General features: G+C 39.2%; 1 protein-coding gene and 1 long non-coding RNA gene across 2 annotated transcripts; both read right to left on the bottom strand.

The window, feature by feature from the left end:
* Positions 1-2,063: 2,063 nt before the first annotated feature.
* Positions 2,064-2,826, bottom strand: LOC120108217 (uncharacterized). Its single transcript, XR_005509678.2, has 2 exons — positions 2,551-2,826; positions 2,064-2,449 (listed from the first exon to the last, which is right to left on the bottom strand). It is a non-coding gene; the product is annotated as an uncharacterized LOC120108217 (long non-coding RNA).
* Positions 2,827-7,012: 4,186 nt separating this feature from the next.
* On the bottom strand, positions 7,013-10,414 carry LOC148700179 (uncharacterized). The gene is made up of 5 exons (XM_089926328.1): positions 10,323-10,414; positions 10,163-10,238; positions 7,606-10,061; positions 7,227-7,526; positions 7,013-7,137 (listed from the first exon to the last, which is right to left on the bottom strand). The coding sequence occupies exons 3-5, from the start codon at positions 10,038-10,040 to the stop codon at positions 7,044-7,046; spliced, it is 2,829 nt and encodes a 942-aa protein (XP_089782454.1). The 5' UTR covers positions 10,041-10,061; positions 10,163-10,238; positions 10,323-10,414; the 3' UTR covers positions 7,013-7,043.
* Positions 10,415-21,807: the final 11,393 nt, after the last annotated feature.

Genomic DNA, 21,807 nt, shown 5'->3' with positions numbered 1-21,807 from the left:
CGACCCCTACCTGCCCGACGTTTTATCCACGCTTTGGGGGGCATTGGCGGGTAATCTACTGACGCTTAAAATCGTCGATAAAGACTAAAAAAAGCGTCGAGATATATTCTTTCTTTTGTAGTGTATCATATAATATATTTTGTGTAATTATTTTATTTTATTATGAATACTTTGGTCCAAAAAAAATATTATAACTTGAAACAACTTTTCGATAATTCCTAAAAGTATTTTTTCGAAGAAATTTCAAAATGAAGCTTTTTCCAAAAAGCTGTTTTAGCTTTATAGAAAAATTAAAACAACTTTTCGAATATTTTACCAAATACCTATATTTTATCTAAAAGTGCTTTTGAAAAGCTAGAAAGTACTTTTTGGCCCTCCAAAAGCTCTTCCAAATGAGGCTATGATGAAGAGGCCGGTAGTGCCACCATGGTGTGTCATGTGTGACGGGTATGCTGTGAACAAATATTTTCGCATACATGAAGCAAACTTAAAGGGACAATTTTTCCGCTAAATAAATTCAACTACTGGGAATGAGAAGTGGGTTCCAGTGCCTTGCAATTATTCTCTTTCTCTATTTCTCTCTTTTTCTTTCCAATTATGAACCCAGACTCCTGGACAAGTTGCTCTTCACTACTGAGACAATATATCCCCACGGCTCAAGATTTAGAACGAAGCGAAAGCTGCTACAACCTGGGCTGATTTCATGGGTTGTTGTCCAACTTTTTCTTGGAATCAACATGAAAAGCTTACATGGGTTTTGTGCTACAGTTTGGATATTTAGCTGATGGTTTGTGCACTAGAGATGAATGCACTTCCTAAGTTTGCCTTATTTTTGTCTTAGAATATTACCAAATCTTAAATAATTTGGATGGTTATTCCTTCATTTTTTACGAGTTCATGTCATGTAACTAACAAAAAATAAAGAAAAAGGGCTTTCCACCACACTAGCTGGTATTTTAAGATTTTTTCTTTTTTTTCAGCAGGCCCCTCTCTTTTGGTGGTTGCTTGATTAGGAATATGGAAGCAATTTGCAAAAGGTTGGTATCAGATAGAAGATGGAGCTAGCCTTCACTCCACCCAATATGAACTTGACTAGACTCTAACTCGATATGCAAGTTGTAAACCCATAAGGCACTGTTGTCTAGCATTTGGTACCCTATATAAATAGATGGACGGCCATCAAACAAGACGGTCTTACATGTTATATATAGTGCATCTTGTTTGATGGTTATTCATCTTTTGATGGCAGTCATCGAGTGTTAACAATACTTTAGAATGCAAGCAGTGCAATATATATAGAGAATCCTACGTCAAACCCAAAACCTATAGCTCATTCTCAATTAGGTAGATGATGTGCAACATGAAATTGGATAAGAAAAGCAAGCAAGCCTAACCCTCTTAGACCACTGTAAGATGGACTCAAAATGACACAGCGTTAACCACTACAAAAGAAGGAATAACTTCCGGCGCTTTTTTTTGTCTTTACCGACGCTTATAAGCGTCGGCGAATTCCCAGCCCGCGCTTCGCAAAGCGTGGCTCAGACGTCGGACAGGTGGGCGTGGGCCGGGTTTAGCCCGACGCGTTAAAAAAGCGTCGTTGGTCTATGCCGACGCTTTTAAGCGTCGTTCCTTTTATCATACGCCGACGCTTATAAGCGTCGGCGAGAAGGGTTGCTTTTCTCGACGCTTTTAAGCGTCGTTTCTTCTATCAGACTCCGGGGAGAAGGTTTGGTTACTACGGGCTTAGGCTGACGCTTAAAAGCGTCTTTAAAGGCTCGATTTTTCCGACGCTTTTAAGCGTCGTTTCTTCTATCAGACTCCGACGCTTATAAGCGTCGGGGAGAAGGGTTGGTTACTTCGGGTTTAAGCCGACGCTTAAAAGCGTCGTTAAAGACGTGCCATTAGGTATAATTCCTGTTGCTTTTCCCGACGCTTATAAGCGTCGGCATTAAATTTTTTTAAAAAAAAAAATTTTGAAAAAGTAATTTTTAAATACTCTGTGTACATTAAATTCTTACAAAACAATAGAAACAAATACACTGAATCACATATATAACAAAATATGAGTCACAAACAAGAACTTTGATTGCATTCATATTATCATATTTGATTACATTGTACTTCAAAAACATTCTAAAAACATACAAGTCAAATTCCTAAGTACACAATCTACAATATGTATCAAGGGTCGGCATCATCATCTCTACAATATTGTCATTAAGCTTGGGGCGAGCCCAGTCAACCAAGCTCTGCTGCTTGCTCTATTAGGAACCAAAAAACAGAATTGAATGTGTAATCCATCAAGTTGATACCGCTTTCTTATATGGCCTTCGGTATTCAGAACCTTCTATAGGATTGAAAGGTATCAGGTTCACATGATAACCCCGACCGCACGAATGAAGCATTTCTGCAAGTTCTACTGCATGCTCTATTCTATCATTGAGACCAGCTGCCCATATCCATGATTTGAAAAGAAATGGTTAGCACATCAAAATTCATACTACTAAACAAAATATCAAACAAGGTACAAGTTAAATTCTGGTCAACTACCTAAAAGTGTATACTCAAAGGTTACTCTGCGTCCAGTTTGGAGGAAATAGTCCTTGCAGTCATCCATTAACGCATCTAAGGGGTAAGACTTTGCACTGGGAACAAACATTTTTCGAAGTTCCTGGTTTGGAGCATGTATGCTTGAGCCCCATAAAAGCCAAAAAAAACTACACATCAGCAGGAGGAACACAAAAACTTAAATTCGTGAAGATAGAGCTGAAATCCAGATAAAGCTCACTGGGCAAGATAATGCTAGACTGAGGTAACTTAGATTGGTGCAGGCCCTGCCTGACAGACAGAGTTACCTAATGGCACTTGATAATAGCCTCATGTGATAGCTAAGAGTTGTTCGCACCAGTATAAAAGCAAACAAGAGAAGAGAATCGAATGCAACTGTCCTGGATACTGTAAGCACCAGTATAATATGAATATTCCACTATATGCACTGGGAAAGTCATGCCGCTATGACATGAAAATTTAAATAAGGCAGGATTCAAGTTTAGTCATTAAAAAAAGGACGTCAAGGGATGCATTACAGTGTATATGCTATACAAAACTAATAGAAAATATAAAAATGCATAAGAATAATATATATTGCAAATGCAACACTATAGGTCATTATTTTCTCTAGCAAAGTTATCAGTGAAAAAAAAATTATTAGCATCTTTTTTTGTTGGCAATTGGGATACTGTTTGTAAAACCAAGCAATAATCACACATATATCAGATTATTTTTTTTTGTCGCAATGTCAAACAGATAAAGAATCTAAATCATACTTTTAATTCAAGATCCAGGTTCTAATTACATCGTATTTTCGCCAGAGATATTTAATGGAAAATAATTTAGAACCTTATTCAAGCACCTATGTGCTTCCAAAACTGACTTCAGATTCAACATTGGTTCACCCATGCCCATGAAGACAACATTTGTCACCCTATGTCTGAAGAGCTCCTCTATAGCCAATACCTACATTCACAAAGCACCGCACATGATATGTATGCAAGCAGAAGCAGTATTTTCCATGGGAAATAACAACAGCAGCAGCAGCAATAGAGAAACTCATGTCAACAATAGTGATCCAAGTCTTACAATTATACCTGTGATGATACGCATGCAGTAAGGCGAAATGAACCTTTATCTTCCTCAACAGGTATCCCTACAGTTTCGATTAATCTGTTATCTTCCAACTTTATAAGTATCTGCAAGATTGGATTCAATGAGGCAATTAAGCAGAATATATACTACAACATAAAATAAATAGAAAAACCCTATATTAGAGTAATGTGATTAAACTTACAGCACTACATCAGACATGAGAAATTACAAACAGCAGTCAGAGAATCATTAGGTTGTCAATTGGTATCAATATTTATTTCGTACATAAATATGAAAGCAAGAAGAATTCCACATACATGCTCCACATTCAAACCTTATACGACCAATTATCCAGCCGTGGATAAATAGAAAAACCCTATATTAGAGTAATGTGATTAAACCTTATATGAAAGAAAAAGTATCTTATCAAGCCGTGGATAAATAGAATGAACAGTTTACTTGCATGAAGAAGATGTATTCCAGTTACCTCATCTAGTTCGTGGGAGTCAAGTTGTCCAGCCGGACTGCCTGTCCTGAAACCATGTTCCTGTCAAGTCAACATAGAGCCATTCCCCAAGTAAGATAAGGTGAAGTAGATAAAGTAGTTCATATTTGAAGAACATACTAATTTCACAAACAAGAACCTTTCATTCAAAATATTCATATTATCATATTTGATTACATTGTACTTCAAAAACATTCTTAAAGCATACAAGTCAAATTCCTAAGTGCACAATCTACAATATGTATCAAGGGTCGGCATCATCATCTCTACGAGTAGATGAAGTATCATCAACCTACAAGAAAAAAAAATATTTTAGAAACTAAAAATACGAAAGTCATCACGCTCATACAAGAATACATTATAATTACATAAAATATTCAAATAGATTTAGTTATGTACCGGAGGAGCAAATCTCTGCAAAAAGGATGAAATATGGTCAAGCTGGTCCTGCAAAGATTGTATCTTCAACTCTTGGCTTTGCTTCAACTCCGCCATATCAGTCATATGACTCTACCTCATCTCCTCTATCCTTGTCTCATATGACTGCTTTATCTGTGCCATCTCTGTCTTCAAACTACTTACCTCTGCAGTGCTAGTACCTTGTCTGGCATCTTGGGTATATCGGCTCACTGCAGACAGCTGAGTGGGGGTAACTCCGACACCGTAACCCCTCACGCGACCAAAGCGTTCTGGGCCCATCAATTCAGCATAGACCTGAGCCTCGACGCGACTGGCCGTGTCGGATGATGATGACTCCCCGACGCGCTCTGAAATAAGAGTTGTAGCTCTTTCCTATATCTCTCTCAAGAAAAAAAACAGTCACATTAATATTTTAAAAGAAGTAAAATTAATAAGAAAATTCTGAACAAATAAAAAATGAATACATACAACTATATCTCTCGACTCGTCCCGGATAAAGCTGCCATCTCGGTGAGTGTGGGTCATCTTATAAAACTCTACCTCACCAGGCTCCCTTCCATGCTCTACCATCTACACATACGGAAAGTATATTGGCAAACTATATATCATGATACGTGCTATATGTTAGTAAAATATCAAATAGTTTCAAAAGAACTTACAAATTCATTTCTACGTCTCGCATAACTCTTCGAGCCTGAAGTATGAGGAACTGCTTGAGATGCTCGTGCAGCTCTGCCAATATTAGAATATGTCTGCCAAAATAAAAGCACATAGTATAATATGATTCAATGTATATATTCGCAATCTATATTAATAATAAATATAATATAAAATATTGAAACAATATACGTGACCTGTCCTCTTTTAGAAAACCAGTAGTGAACAAGCTCCCTCCACTGCTGAGGGTATACATCAGGAGGAGTCACACGAGCAACCTCCTCCTCTGTCATACCCTCGTGCTTGAAGTCCGTCTTCAATTTTGCTTTATATTCTTTCCATTTGCGATTGAGGGACTTTAGCACCCAATCATGGCTCTCTGGAGGGAGTACAAACTTATCCTACAACAAGATTCAGAATGTTATAATAATATTAAACATCTAAAATAAAATTATGATACTAAGCAAATTAATATACAGGAGGTGTCGAATTAAAAAGAATAAATTCAATTCATTATCTGTATAAGTCTAAGAAGCTCAACCTTATACGAAGGAAGCATGTCATTCCACTTCGTATAGTTGAGTGGACACAGCTGACCCTTGCGTGCAACCGATCCTAAAAAGCTTGATAGTAGACTTCCAGCTCTATTGATGGGCTGCCCCAATTCATTGCATCGGATGATGATCTTCTCACCCGGAGGAAGCTTCCACACATCCTTTGCTTGAGTGGGTCCCCGTCTCGTCCTCACCGTCCCTTGTCCATCTATTAAAATTAAAAAGTCTTAAAAAGTTGAAGACAAATATGAACATAAAATATGAACTTTAAATCGAATTATCCTGGATCCGGAGCTCATCCTCCGGACAATCAGCAGGAGGCTCGTGCTGAGATCCTGACTCGTGCTGCTGGTGCTCACATGGCTGCTGGGACTGCAGGGACTGCTCAGAAGTAGATCCCACCTGAGAATGCTGGAACTCCACATCTCTAAATCGTCTTCCTCGGGGCATATTGTTACCTGGAATGCCCAAAAAAGAATCAATATTTGGTTAAATAATAAATTTATACTAAATAAAGGGCTAATAAAAAAGAATATAATACTTGGTTAAATGATAAATTGTACTTACCATTATGAAACTACATTCTCATTCAACATCCATCCTGATCAAACTCATTGGCGCATTTACTTCATCAGTTGGCACAATATTATAAGGCATACACTGAGTATAACTATCATCGTCCTCCTCTTGCAACCTTTTTCCCATATCATACAAGTCCCTAGGTTTCGTCTTAATAACAAGAGACCAATTTTTATCTTTTGAGTCTTGCACAAAAAATACTTGTCGAGCTTGAGATGAAAAAACAAATGGATCATCTTTCAATAGCACACCTGTATGTATCAACCTTGAAAAATTTACAAGTGTGAATCCATTTATGTCTTGCCTCAAACCTCTAGGTGAGTTTATATCCACCCAATCACATCGAAATAATACTACCTTAAAATTTCCATAATAATCCAGCTCATAAATATCTGTTAGAGCACCATAATAATTTTTTCCATCCGCCTCAACCATAACCCCACTATTTTGGGTTTTCCTAAATTTCTCACGCTCTTTAGGATGAAATTTAAAACCATTTTTAATGAACCCACCATATCTGTTGACAATATTATTCGGACCTCGAGCAATGACTATTAACTCCTCGGAACAATTCCTCTCCATCATCATTGGTACCTATAAAGAATTATAGAAGTAATGATTAATTTCTCTCTATAAAATTAAAAAAAAGCTTAATATATTAGACATCTAACCTGTTTGAAAAGCTATTCTGGAAATAACTCAACCAACCATCGTTGCTCAATCCTTGGTGTAGGACGAATGTTATGGTTGAGACTTCGCTGAGCTATTAAAAATTCTCTGCACGATCAAGGTTATCTTTAATTAAATACCAATATTACATTCTCCTGACATGACAGTAAATTTAGATTTCAATTAACCGTACTAACCTGCGAGACTCGGATATTATATCACTATGAAGTAAGACATAGCGATGTGCCTGTGCCAACGATTTCTGGTCAAGAACAACACTTTCAACTTTTCCCAAAACTCTTCCGCCAGTTGAGAACTTGTAAACATCTGCATTCTCTATGATATCACAATTCCTTTGAGGTCGATTGAAAACCGTTTCAACACCTTCAAGATATCTCGAACAAAATGTCAAACACTCCTCAGCAATATATCCTTCAGCAATCGAGCCCTCGGGATAGGCTCGATTGCGTACATAATCTTTTAAGCGCATAAGAAACCTTCAACAATAAATTTTTAAAATAAATATCAAAATCAAACTGATTATTAAATATGGACATTAGAGTTTAGAAAAATCACCTCTCAATAGGATACATCCATCGGTAGTGAACCGGTCCTCCAAGTTTAGCTTCCGCCGCTAGGTGAATGAGTAGATGAACCATAATAGTAAAAAATCCAGGAGGAAAGAACTTTTCCATATGGCATAGTGTAAGTGCAACATTAGTCTCCAATTGATCAAGCTCCTTAGGATCAAGAACTTTGGAACATAATGCCTTAAAGAATGATGACAATTGAGAAACAATTGCAAAAACTTGTTTCGGTGTTGACGATCTTAAAGCCAATGGAAAGATATCTTGCATCAAAATGTGACAATCGTGACTTTTAAGATTTGAAAGTTTTCGCTCTTTGAGATTTACGCATCGTGAAATATTCGATGAGTACCCATCAGGAACCTTCAAATTTTTCAGAACTGTTAGAAAAAGATCTTTCTCTTGAGTAGACATTGTATAACATGCAGGAGGTATATAAAATTTATCATTGGCAAGCTCTGTCGGATGAAGCTCTTGTCGTATGCCCATATCTTTCAAATCAAGACGCGCTTTCAAGTTGTCTTTAGTCTTTCCATCAAGATTTAACAATGTTCCAATCAAGTTATCACAAACATTCTTTTCTATGTGCATGACATCAAGATTATGTCGAAGAAGATTATACTCCCAATAAGGTAAATCAAAAAAAATACTCCTTTTTTTCCATAACTGTTTCTGTGTAGAAGCAACCAATGTGTCATCATCATTTTCCTGTCCATATGCATTGTCATCATTCTCAAAAAAGTTAGCATCCTCTAAAATCTCTGATATTAACCCTTCATTTAATGAGCTACCAACATCCTCCCTTCCCCTCTTCTTTAAACATTTGGAGACCTTACCAGGTATGTAATTTGTGCCATGCATTTGTCTAAGAACTTCGGTACCAGTTGGTGGAATAGGGGCAGAACGCAACTCTGTGGTACTATCAAACAGATCATTCTGAAATCGAAATGGATGGTTTGGTTCTAACCATCGACGATGGCCCATATAACAGAACTTTCCTCCATTTTTTAACCAATATGAATGGGTTGAATCTCCACAAGAAGGACATGCAATACGCCCCTTAGTGCTCCAACCGGATAAATTAGCATATGCAGGAAAATCATTAATAGTCCATATAAGAGCTGCACGCAATTTGAATGTTTGACCAGTAAAAGCATCGAATGCATCAATACCCTCCCATAACTGTTTCAATTCCTCTATTAAAGGCTGCAAAAAAACATCAATATCATTACCTGGGCCCTTATCACCTGGAATAACCATTGACAAAATGAGTGAAGACTGTTTCATACACATCCATGGAGGTAAATTATATGGAACCAAAACAACCGGCCAAGTGCTGTATGTAGAACTCATAGTTCGAAAGGGATTAAACCCATCAGTCGCCAAACCCAGTCTGACACTGCGAGCATCAGAAGCAAATTCGGGATGCCTATCATCAAATGCTTTCCATGCGGGACTATCCGCTGGGTGTCGTAACATTCCATCCTTTGTACGGCCTTCGTCATGCCATCTCATCGAGGAAGTCGTCTTCGGTGATGCAAACATCCTTTTCAATCTTGGTATAAGAGGAAAATACCTCAAAATTTTAGCCGGTTTTTTCTTAGTCGGTTCAGCATCCACTTCAGTCAACGAATCATTCTCGTCATCTTTATGTTTTCCCCATCGTGGGGTTCCACATATTCGGCACGACTCTTGGTTCCTATTTTCACCACGATATAAAATGCAGTCATTCGGACAACTGTGTATCTTCTCATATCCAAGGTCCAACTCTTTTATCAGTTTTTTGGCTTCATATGAAGATGATGGCAGAGTAACACCTTCCGGAAATGCATCCTTTAATAATTGAAGAAGCATGGTAAAAGACTTGCTGGACCACCCATTCAAATATTTCAAATGTAATAAATGCAGAAGAAAAGAAATCTTTGTAAAATTCTTACAACCCGGATACAGTTCTTGATCACAATCTTTCACCAAGTTATCATAATGAGCTGTGTCATCAGCATGTATAGATTCCTCAACATGCATGGACTGATCAATAACTGCACGCTCATCTTCTCCTACAGTTCTGATATTATGTCCAAGAGCATCTCTAAGTAGGCCCCTTATATCATCTTCTTCTACAGAATTTTGTTCCGTGTCACTACATCCAAAATTGAAGGTGTCTTCTAGATCGGAGGGTTGGTTACATGAAGGTATGAACTCTCCATGGAGTACCCATTCAGTATAACCCTTTAGAAAACCATTCCATACCAAATGTTCTTCAACAATTTTTGGATCAAGAGCAGAACCATTTACACATTTTTGACATGGACATAAAATCTTCCCGTTCATATTAGATTTCTCAAAAGCAAACTTAATGAAATTCTGAACTCCATCCAAATATTCAGTACTAGATCTTAACTTATTTATCCAACTTTTGTCCATTCTATTAGAATACCGATTGAACTGCAGTTTTTAAAAAAAAGATAAACAAAATTAAGTAAAATGCAACAGAAGAAGTATATTATGCAGCTGAATGGAATGAGAATGAGAATGAGAAAGGTTACCACTCAGCAAGCTTAAAGTTTGCAGATAACAGTGTCGGTGAAAGGGGTGAAAGAGAGGGCTCTTCACCTACAATCCCTGTGGATGTACCAACACAAGCATGAACACATGAAATTTATTTAAGAATGTCAACAACAACCAGTTCGAGAAACATCAACTCACCTACTGTTTGATTTCTTATCCTTGCAAGTTGTTGATATGTTTAAATGTCCGAATATGTTGTCAGGAATGAAGATAATGCTTCTCAGAAGAGCATGTATTTTCGTATTTCATGATGCTCTATTTGAGATGCCAATGTCGTAGCTCTTAAAAAAAACTCATAGCTGGTATCCTAAACTACTGGGATACCAGCTATGATAGTTAAAGCATAGATAGTAGCTAGACAGGCAGGAAAAGTTCTGCCAGAATATTTAATTCAAAATCATGTTCTCAAGAAGAAAGCTACATTAAATATAATATAAAGTATATTCGATGATATTGATACAACAAGAATGTCTCCCTGCATCTACTGAACAACTAGAATATAAGATTCCTTTTTTGGTCTAAACTTTGCACTTATCCTACTCTAATTAGGACATATAGCTTGCTTGAACTATCAGTTGTTTAACATGTATAAGCTTCTATTGTGTCAATCTTTTTGATCATCAGTTGTTTAACATGTGCTCCAATTGAATGACATGGATACTCTAATACCAAACCAATTTGATCTCTATACTCTAGAGCTCTTGGGCACAGTTCAGCTAATGAGGACAATTCACGTTTGGAAAGATTTCTGGTGATCAAAGATTAGAAAAACAACAAAAATAAAGAAACTTTGATTATTGAACTATCTATTATATTTCTTCACAAGAAAAATAGAATTGGTGAGAACTAACCATAAATAGTAGCAAAAACAAGACCACCAGTAACAACATATAGCATCATTAATTTGTAAGGCATCAAAGTTTTTGAATCAGTCATGGGCAATTCATGAGTAAATCATAAAATCTATGATAATGGCAAATAATTAAATATTCTTGTTACTTTATTACCAAGGATAATCTGGAGGATCAAATTCCACTAACCAAATAATAATGAACAGCTACACTAACGCACTGCACCACAGTTTGAAATTTGAGTATGCAAAAATTTAAAAAAAAACACCGTGTTTTTCATTATATTTGGTTGTGAAAATTAATAAAGGTCTAACTGCTAAAACTCTCAAATAAGGCATAACATAGAAGTACAGGGTTTGCATGTTACACACCTTTTAACCTGATATGATATCCTCTAGATGCAAAGCGAAGTATGGCCTTATATGGCTGTTGTTCGGTTCATGTCGGATATTTCTGGTTTTCTAACGGGCCGATTCGGGTCAGATCAAGTCAGATTTATGTCAGATCCTTAGGACCAGCTGATTACTATCCCTATTTTGGCTCCTTGCAGAATGTTTCTTGGTGTATAAATAAATAAAAAAAAAATCAAGAAGGGAAAGTTAGAAGCTGCCCTTAGAACTTCCATGCTGTCCATCAACAGGAAGGAGGACCTACACGCGCAGTGGGTCTGACACCTATCCTATCTAAACATTCCATGCAAATTTTTAGAATATCTCCTATCAAGTTTTCATTAATCATTCAAATCGGTCATCAACTCAGGTATTGTTAACTGATGTCAATATCATTTCAAACATCTGTAAACAGAACTTGATTATTTCTGAAACCTTGATAAATTAACCATGCTGTAAATTCAATTAACAAGATCACAAAGAACTCCATGCACCAAAGAGGCCATGCATCTCTATGCATTTAACAAAATTGACAGAAGAAAGAGAAACAACTAGTTTCATAACATTAGGAACTCCCAACACTAAAAACATCAGATAAATTATTGCTTTAAAGAAATTTTAACCCAGCTCCACCAAAAAAAGGACTTACGGAACAGATGCTTTATGCTCACAAGCAAACCTATGAAAAAGGAAAGGAAGTCTTTTTTAACAGAAAATAAAAAAAAACAATTAGAAAATCAAATAAGGAAACTGGACGCACCTCCTTTTCCTAGTGATTTTGAAGTTGAGTTTTATTAAAATGCTTCGTTATTTTCATAAAACCTGTTCTGGAAAACTGATTGCTCTAAAACCCTACCAAATAGTAATACACAACCAAATTTTCCCCTGTTTTCATTAAACCACTTCCCCAAAGCGGAACTTCATGAGTACTCCTAATAAGACCAAGAGACAATCAGACAACCCTAAAGCAAAACCAAAACCTGCAACCAGTACAGGCTTTGGTCAGGCACAAACATTACCAGATCTGATACAATCAGTCCTCGCCCAACTTGATAAGACAAGGATTCACGATCAAAGGGTCAGTTTTACTGTCTCACGAGGGAAGCTTCGATCCGAACAACCTCCTGTCCATAAATAAAACAGTCATACCAAACTCTCAAGAAAGAATGTATTTGGTATGGAGGACAGGCATTGACACCAACAGGTTCACAAATATGCCTTGGTCTTAAACTAAACTCAGACCAGATCATTTGATGTAATGACTCGAATGAGACAAAATACGTTATGCACAAAATGAAAGCAACCATGACGGCCAGAACCATCTAACATGTTGCACGTTGCTATCAGCACCTGAATTTGGGTCAATAATACATCATCCACAAAATTGACAGAACCATTAAAAGTTCCAGAACTCCCATTTAACAGAGAAAAATAATAAGACCAACATAGCTTAGTTTAAATTGAAAGTAAATAACGGTACCCAAGGTTCACATCTTGACAACAAATGAATTGAAGTTGTAACCCTACTAGTAGCCATAATACTACTAGTAGCGCGACCAACTAATCAGAGGTAGTACAGCAACACTTGTGCACAACTATATGGACGTTACTCAACCCGTCCACTACAGACTTATAATTCCACCAAGGATTTTCTACCTGGATTCTAAATGTACCATATAACCATTATTTGTGCGAGAACCAAATCGAGACACCTGAGAGAATGCATGGAGAATGCATGGTCGCACGAATACACATCAGATGATGAACTAAAATTAGAGAGACATCACTACTTGATGATACAAGCTCAAATTGCACCTGGCACACCTCATGCATGGATAATTCCACCTGTTAAATCTTGCAAAATGCTAGTACATTTTAACATATGAATGGTATGCCAAGAAAAGCATTAGCCAACACCTCATACACTGCAGAGCAAGTTTCTTCCATTATACAAAGGAAAAAATGACAAGATTTGATGTTAGCAATGATGATCAGCATTTCAAGATCATTCCAACTGAATAGACTGGTGCCATTGATATTGAAAAAGTTTAGCCAATTTACTTGCATAGAAAAAAACCAGTTCAGTAAAGTTAACCTAAGCAAATTGCAGCCATTGGTGTTCATTCATATGCTCAAATATAATGGAGCAGCCAAAGTTAACCTGAGACTACAGCAGTCGATGATGCAGAATCATGATAATAAAATCTATTAGTAACCCAGAAGTGCTGAAAAGAGTCTAGACAGTAGGCACGATCTTGTCGATCCTAATCCATCTTCTCCGCAGAGAAAAAATTTAGTAGGTGGCTTATCGTTTACAGCACATATTGATGTCTCTAATATCAAATGTTGCTCATCTCCATTACAAAGGAGGCACTAACCTAGTTTGAGCTGCTCCGATCTTGTTAAAACATATTTTTGCCATAGTTGGTGTGATTCTGGAGGACGAAGCTCGATCAAGGCTTATACCAAAGAAGAGGAGAAGGAGCGTGTTGAGGAAGGAGGAGAAGGAGGAGAACAAGCGAGACGGAGGGAGAGAATGGAGTAGGAGAAACTACCTCGGGACGCCGGAGAGGAGGTAGGCCTTCTGGAACGTGGCCGTTGGCGTCAAGGAAGTCCGATTCGTGGCTTTCAGCCGCCGGAGAGGAGGGAGATGGGGGCAGCGCCGGAGACGAAGGCAAGGGCAGCGCCGGAGAGAAAAATAAGGGGTATCGGGAGTAGCTAGGGCAAGAATGCGGGCTTGGGGTCGGGCGCTGTGTTTTAAGGGGGCCTTGGCGACGCTTATAAGCGTCGTTGTAGCCTCAAGTCTACAACGACGCGTTTAAGCGTCGTCCAATGCTTCAAATTTTCCACGCTCACCCAGAGCGTCGGGAAAGGTTGGCGCGGGAGCAGGAAATGCCGACGCTTTCCCTTAGCGTCGGCATTTAAGCGTCGGCTTTTCACACTTTTACTGTAGTGAACCAATGATAACGAGGCTCAGTCTTAACGCAAGATAGAAAGAAAAAGGCCATTCTTAATTGAAACCGCCAAGCATGCCGAATCAAGAACCATAATTCTCGCCAATATTATGCAAAATATTTAAACATGAAAAGAAGTACAAGTCGAGTGCTTAAGAGCAGGCCACTAGTTGACAATCTCAGTTTACGTAACGAGCGACAGAGGTAAAAGGCAAACAAAGATGATGAGCTCCAGGTTTATTCATGGGCATACAATAGTTGAAGTTTAGCCTGCAAACACATTCCTATCAAAGATGCCCACCCTTAGACCCAAATCGAGATCCAGAACCATATCCTTGGCCATGTCCCATACCAGATCCACTCCAGTTCATGTCTGCATGCCCTTCCGCAGAGCCAACTCCAGAGCCATACCCAGAACCACTCCCATACCCACGACCTTGAGCAAAACCAGATCCAGAGCCGAATCCATACCCATAGCCTTGACCTATAGCACCATTGGAGCCCCCGCCAAAGCCAGTCCATACGCCAGACCCTGCCCTAGAGCTTGAACCAGAGGTAGAAGTAGAACCAACATTAGGGCCCCCATTAGAAGCAGCATAGGATCCTCCACTGGATCCAGACCATGCACCAGAGCCTGCTCCTGAGACCGCGTTGGAGGAAGAGCTAGAATCTGAGAAAGAACCAGAGTTCAATCCTCCTCCCGAGGTGGCATAAGATCCCCCACTAGAACCAGACCATGCACCTGAGTTCGATCTAGAGACTGTGGTTGAACCAAAGTTCGAGTCCCCTCCAGAAGCAGCATAAGATCCTCCTTCCGAACTAGAAGATGCGCTTGATCCTGCACCTGCATTTGAGATAGAAGCAGACCTCGATTCAGAATCAAAGTGAGAGCCTCCACCTGAAGCAGCATAGGATCCTCCTTCAGAGCCAGACTCTGCACTACTACTTTCTCCCGAGCTTGATCCAGAGGCATAAGCAGAACCTGCACCATTGCCCGAAGCCGAAAAAGATCCCTCTCCACTGATAGATGATGCACCTGAACCTGCTTCTGAAGTCGAACCAGAGGAAGAACTAGAGCCAGAACTGGAGTGGGAGCTCCCACTAGAGGCTGCATTAGAGCCCCCACCAGACCCGGACCATGCGCCAGAATTGGATTTAGAGGTAGAACCGGAGCTAGTGCTGGAACTGGAACCTGAGCCCCTGCTTGAAGTATCATAAGATCCTCCATTAGAGCCAGACCATGCACCGGAATTTGCTCCCGAGCTTGTGTCGGAGGTAGAACCAGAACTGGTACTAGAGCCAGCACTAGAGGCCGAGCTCCCCCTGCCCGAAGCACCGGGTGCACAACGGGTGGCCCCACCTGGGGCGGCATAAGATCCCCCTGCAGAGCCAGACCCGCTAGTGGCAGAACCAAAACCATGACCAAATGCCGAGCCCCCCCTCGGTCCGGTATAAGATCCTCCTCCAAAGCCTGCTCCCGAGCTCGCGCCATTAGCAGCACCAGAGCCATAGCCAGACGCCGAGCCTCCGCCAACCCCAGCGTAAGACCCTCCACCAAAACCAGACGATGCACCCGAACCAGTGCTCGAGCCCGAGCCGTACGTCGAGCCGGAGCCATAACCAGAACCAAGACCTGCACCGTGGCCGGAGGAAACATAAGACCCCTCGCCGCTAGGGCCAGACCATGCACCAAAGCCAGAGCCAGAGCCCGAGCTGGAGGCAAAAGCAGAACCAGAACCCGAGCCCGAGCCAGAGGTTATGCCATTGCCACCTCCCAGGTCAAGCCCAAGCCCCACACCGAGCCCTAAGCCACCACCCAAGCCCACACCCAAGTCCTTCCTCACTGGTCGGCCTCTGGCCATGCCCAGGGAAAGGTAAAGCACAAGAAAAGCTGCAACTAGAGCTCTGTGGGATGCCATGTTTGCTCTTTGATGCTACCGGGCAGCTCCTAATGTGAAGTAATTATAGGCACTGGATCTTGCCAACAATTATTCCAACCATGTGATCGTGTTGTGAAAAGCTTGCAGTGCCACATCCGCAAGCTCTCAGATTTGGCCGCACGTATGTAGTCGCGATCGTTTCCACGTCAAGTAATTCGATTCTTCATGTGGTTTTCACCTAATATTTTGGAGCCTAATCTACGGCTCCTTCTGGTTCAACCAGTGTCCGGAATTGTGCCACAGTAGGTTCATTGTATGAAACTAGTGTAAGCTTTGTCGATGGGACTTTTTGTATTAGCCAAGTTGCCCCGGCCTTCAGTTGGGACAGCGTCGTTTGTTCGCAGTTGATTCTCTCGTGCTCTTTCGGTGGGCTCATGAATCCCACTCAGCAGTGTGATTCCTAGAAGGAAATTCAGATCGAGCATTTCAAAAGCTTGTTGCAGCAAGGCTTCACTGTCAAATTTGTATACAAAATATAACTTGACATGTACAATTACAATGTAGAAATAATCAAAGTAGATGGAGTGGTGTGTTGGACGGCTTGTTTGCTGGTTATTAGCACAGACATCTTTTGTCTCAATCCTACAGCTTTATGTCTCTAATTTATGTATAAGTTCTTAATAACATGACGTTTGGCTCTGAGATGGACAGCATCAAGGCTCTTGAAAACACTGAACCATGAATGTCGATGCACTCTGCTGAAACCAACAGATCAATTAGCACATGTTGTTCAATGTTACGTGCTAACAAAAATTGATACATGGAACCACCGAGACCTAATTTGGACTTGCACGGATAGTCCACATCTGGCAGCAAGGCAACCCAGGTCAGAATGCAGGTTAGATCTTCGACAGCTAGATCAACACATCAAGCTAGTCATGTGGAAAATTATAATCTTGTACAACAAATTCACGTCAATTTAGTTGTAACTACAACATCCAGATAGATATCGTTAGAGTAAATATTGGACACTTCGACCTCAAGCTAGACCTTCCTTCTTGACCTTGGACATTAACCAAGGCCAACAACTTCGAATCAAACGAGCAGCCAATCAACCGAGGTGAGCAACTTTGGTCCCGATCGAGGAGCCATCAGCCGAAGAGAACAATCAACACGTGTTGATAAGGACTGCCAGTAGGGCTGGAAGTGGGCCGGGCCGGGTCGGGCCAAACCCCTACCCAAGCCCGGCCCGAATTTTTTTTCCGGGCTTCGGGCCGGGCCGGGGCCCGAAAAATTTTAAAGGAACGAGGCCCGAGCCCGGCCCGAGCCCATTTGGGCCGGCCCAGTTGGGCCCTAACCTGGGCCGGCCCGTTTGGGCCAGCTCGTTTGGGCCAGCCCGATCCCGAGCCCGGCCAGCTCGTTTGGGCCAGCTCGTTTGCTGCAATTCACATGCTAATTTTATCAGTTCCATATATTATTTATTTTTGTCTTACATGCTTTCTCCATTCGAATTATAGGTTGGCGTCATGTTTCAAAAGCTGGTATCTGATGATCATACTCTAAAAGTGACAGATATTTTGATAAAAGAAGAAGGAAAGGGATTACTTCCAAATAGAGAGAGCATTAGAGACTATTCTTATATAGCAGAAAAATGATTATTGTGCTCTGGTTCAAGAAAGTGTAGACATTGTACATCTCAGCACAAGCATAAATAATGTGTGGAGGCGTGGATACACATGCTTCGACAAATGTGTAGTAGTATTGTAGTAAGAAGCCCGTACCTTTGGATTGCATTGCTGAGGTAAAGTTAATACGCTCAAAGGACAGATCACCTGCACGGCTGCACAGAGGACAATTTCACATAGGTGTATGTGCAAATACAAGTACACGAAAACATACAAGCAAAAATGTCGACAAGCAAACAACCTATTCAACTTAAATCAAATATAAGATGGACCAAGTAGGCAATCAGACAGATCATTAACAAAATAGCATCTGATGGTTTGAAGATAACTTGCAAAAAAATTCATTCCATGCAACCAACTGCAACGATACAACTGAAACCAAACAAAAGGATTCCATCAAAAATAGGAGGATAAAAAAAATCATCAGCCTGAAGTCGTTGTTCCTTGCACAATAATATATTCATCATATCCATGTAATAGAGAAACCCCCTGAAGTCAGCTTCAGGCCTGCAGTTCAAAAACATACAACTCTCATAAAATTTTGCAACAAATAACCATGATCCACATGAAAATACTCCATCAACAAACATACTTCATACTTGATAGTTTAGGTATGAACTAGATCTGATGAGGGTATCGTCATTCAGTTCTCCCAAATTGCCCACTCCAGAAGTCTAGGGTGTCATCATCTACATTCAACGTTACAGAACTCGAGCAATTTGCAACTGTTAACACACAAATCAATCATAAATGTTTAAATTATAAGTACAATAAGCCAATAAAAAATATTAGATAAATTTAAAAGATTTATATACCTTCATCATATTGTTCACGAAGCCAATCTTGGGTACACACTAAGGCTTCTACAGTAGAAGGACTCAAAGAGCTTCGATACTGATCCACAACTCTACCACCAGTGCTGAATGCTGACTCAGATGAAACAGTGGAGACTGGAATAGCTAGAACATCTCGAGCCATTCTTAATAGTATAGGATAGACTGCTGCATTGCTCTTCCACTAAGCCAAGATGTCAAACTCCTTATTCTCCAAATCAAGAAGTACATCATCATCCAAATAACTATCCAACTCGGATCTCTTAGGGCGTTTTGAAGAACTCTGACTTCTAAATTGAGCAAAATCCATACCAAATTTTTTTTTGGAAGAAACTGAACTTATATCACCTTGTCCACCAAAATTAGATGTTCGCTCACTTGAACTCATAGAGGGATGCATTCTTGTTGCATCTACATACTCATTATACAATTGAAAAAGACAAGCACGAATATCATCAATCTTTTTCTTGCACTCCTCCAACTCAAATGCCTTTTGATAACAAAATTCTACAAATATCAACTTTGATCTGGGATCCAAAATAGAAGCAATTACCAACAAATTATTGCACTGAGACCAATATTTGTTAAACTTCTTTAGCATCTCATTTGTTAATTACTTCACTGTTTCATCAGTATCGATACTTTCATCCATCAACAAAGCCCTAATTCCCCAAACTTTTTTTAGGTATAAATTGGATGTGGGATACTTACAACCAGAAAATACTTTAGTGGCATCAAGAAAGGCTTCTAAAAATTTAAGAATTATAGAAGCCTTTTTTCATTCATCATTGGTGGGGCATACACATGAATGCTCAGTTGCATATCTAATAAGAGCATCTTTATAACCAAGTGCATCATGCAACATTTCATAAGTAGAATTCCATCTTGTAGGAACATCCAAAGTGAGTCCTTTTCTAGCAGGAAGTCTCATATGCTGTAGAATTTCATTAAATGCTTGCATTCGAGATGGGGATGCAGAGACATATCTAACAATTTCTCTTATACATTCAATAGCTTCATGAATGATTTTCATTCCATCCTGAACCATAATATTTAATATATGTGCACAACATCTAATATGACTGTACTCCCCACTAAACAACATTGAATAACAAAAGTGATCTCGGAGCCTTCTCATTACAGCATCATTTGTGCTGCAATTATCCAAAGTAATAGCACATATTTTATAATCCAATTCTCATTCAACAAGACATTTTTTTATAGCATCTTCAATTGCAAAGCTGGTGTGAGGGTATGGAAGTTTCTTGAAACTAATAATCTTCTTATGCAGAGTAAAGTCAGAATCAATATAATGTGCTGTGAAAGAAATGTAACCGATTTTCTGATTTGATGTCCAAATATCAGTAGTGAAACTAACCCGAGAACTTAGGTTCTTGAATACATCATGCAATTTTTTCCTCTCTTCTTGATACAAAGCCATACAATCATGTTTTACAGTCTTACGACCCATAATTTTGAATAATGGCTGAAGAGATCTCATAAAATCCAGAAAAACAGTGTGCTCAACAATACAAAATGGAAGCTCAGCACATATGATAAATTTTGCAAGAATTTTTCTACTCTCTTCTTGATTGAATTTGAAATACTCTATCGGATCTTTTGAATTTGGTAGTAAGAGCAACTGATTAGTCGAATTCTTTTGATACTTCTTGCAAACATTTTCAAGATGGCGTTTTAGATGACTCGTTCCTCCTTTAGTGCTCCAACTTAAAACTTTTTTACAATATTTGCACTTAGCTATTGACCCTTCAGAATTTTTTTCCTCGATAAAGTGATTCCATACCCAAGATCTTTTTCTAGAAGAATTGTCACAAATATTTTCAGCAGTATCTTCATTTCTATCATCCTCATTCCTTAAATCTTCCACAGTCTCATTTTCACCCACTTTAGAATGAGACATTAGTAAAAATAATCTGCCCAAATAACAAAATAAATATCACAAATTTAACCTATAGCATCAGATATGTACGAAAATTTAAAACTCTTGTTATTGACAAAGTTGGAGATCAACTATTGTAATCTAGCCACAATTGCAACTATTGTAACAATTCTCCTCAGCAGGCATCATAATTAAAAGCATGAAAACTTCCAATTGCTATAACATAACAAAGATGATCAACTTGCCAGTTCAACTAAAAATTTACTAACTCATTTGAAAATTGAACCCATAAATAAATAAACAAATAAATAATAACAAATCACTATAGTCTATAACCACTTATGCTGTTATGCAACAATCTATAGCCATGTCTGTAGGGGACCATAAACAAATTGATAAATATCTGAGAGTGGACAATTTACCTATTGCTATAGAATCAATCTGTGCTCCAGTTGCATTAGAGTCACCTAATATTTACATAATTGAATGTAATCATAGGACACAATATATCTTCATGTCAAGATCGAATAATCAATTCACAAGATTTTATCAAATGACCCCTGAGAATAGGATGTTAGGAAATATATAAAGAACTAGACGGAAATGTATAAACTACTATAGAACATGAAAACTTTTGGCAACTTGTTAAACTACCTGATAAGCTTAAAAACCAAAGGACGATTTTTTTCTCAAAAAAAAAAATGAAAGATAATTATTAGTTGCACGAGGAAAAATTCTACCAAGCATTAGTTCTTGAAGCGTTAAAACCTTGACAATAGATTAAACTTTTCATTTCAGTTTCTTTTTTTGATGTAAAGGGGAGGCATTTTCATTTCAGTTTTATTAACGCATCAACAAACAGAGGTTACAGAGCCGGGTAAGAGGGAGAGAGAGAGAAGAGAGAAAGATAGAGAGAGAGTGGGGTGGGGGGAAAGGGGGTGTATGAGTATGAGGCGTTGGCGGGAGAGAAGACCGCACGCGGCACGCCGGAGCAGGAGGTGGGAGGTTGCCGGTTGGGCATCGGTGACGGTGAGGGGCGAGAAATCCGCTAATCATCCTAGGAAAACATCAACCTAACCTGAGAAGTAGGAACCCTAACCTGAGAGCCGACGACGACGAGCCGACGACGAC

Source organism: Phoenix dactylifera, chromosome 11, assembly GCF_051530095.1.
Source record: "Phoenix dactylifera cultivar Ajwa chromosome 11, Ajwa_hap1_PhDact_Kaust_v1.1, whole genome shotgun sequence".
Classification (NCBI taxonomy): domain Eukaryota; kingdom Viridiplantae; phylum Streptophyta; class Magnoliopsida; order Arecales; family Arecaceae; genus Phoenix; species Phoenix dactylifera.
Note: the sequence above shows the minus strand (reverse complement) of the source record. Positions and strands in the feature narration are given on the sequence as shown.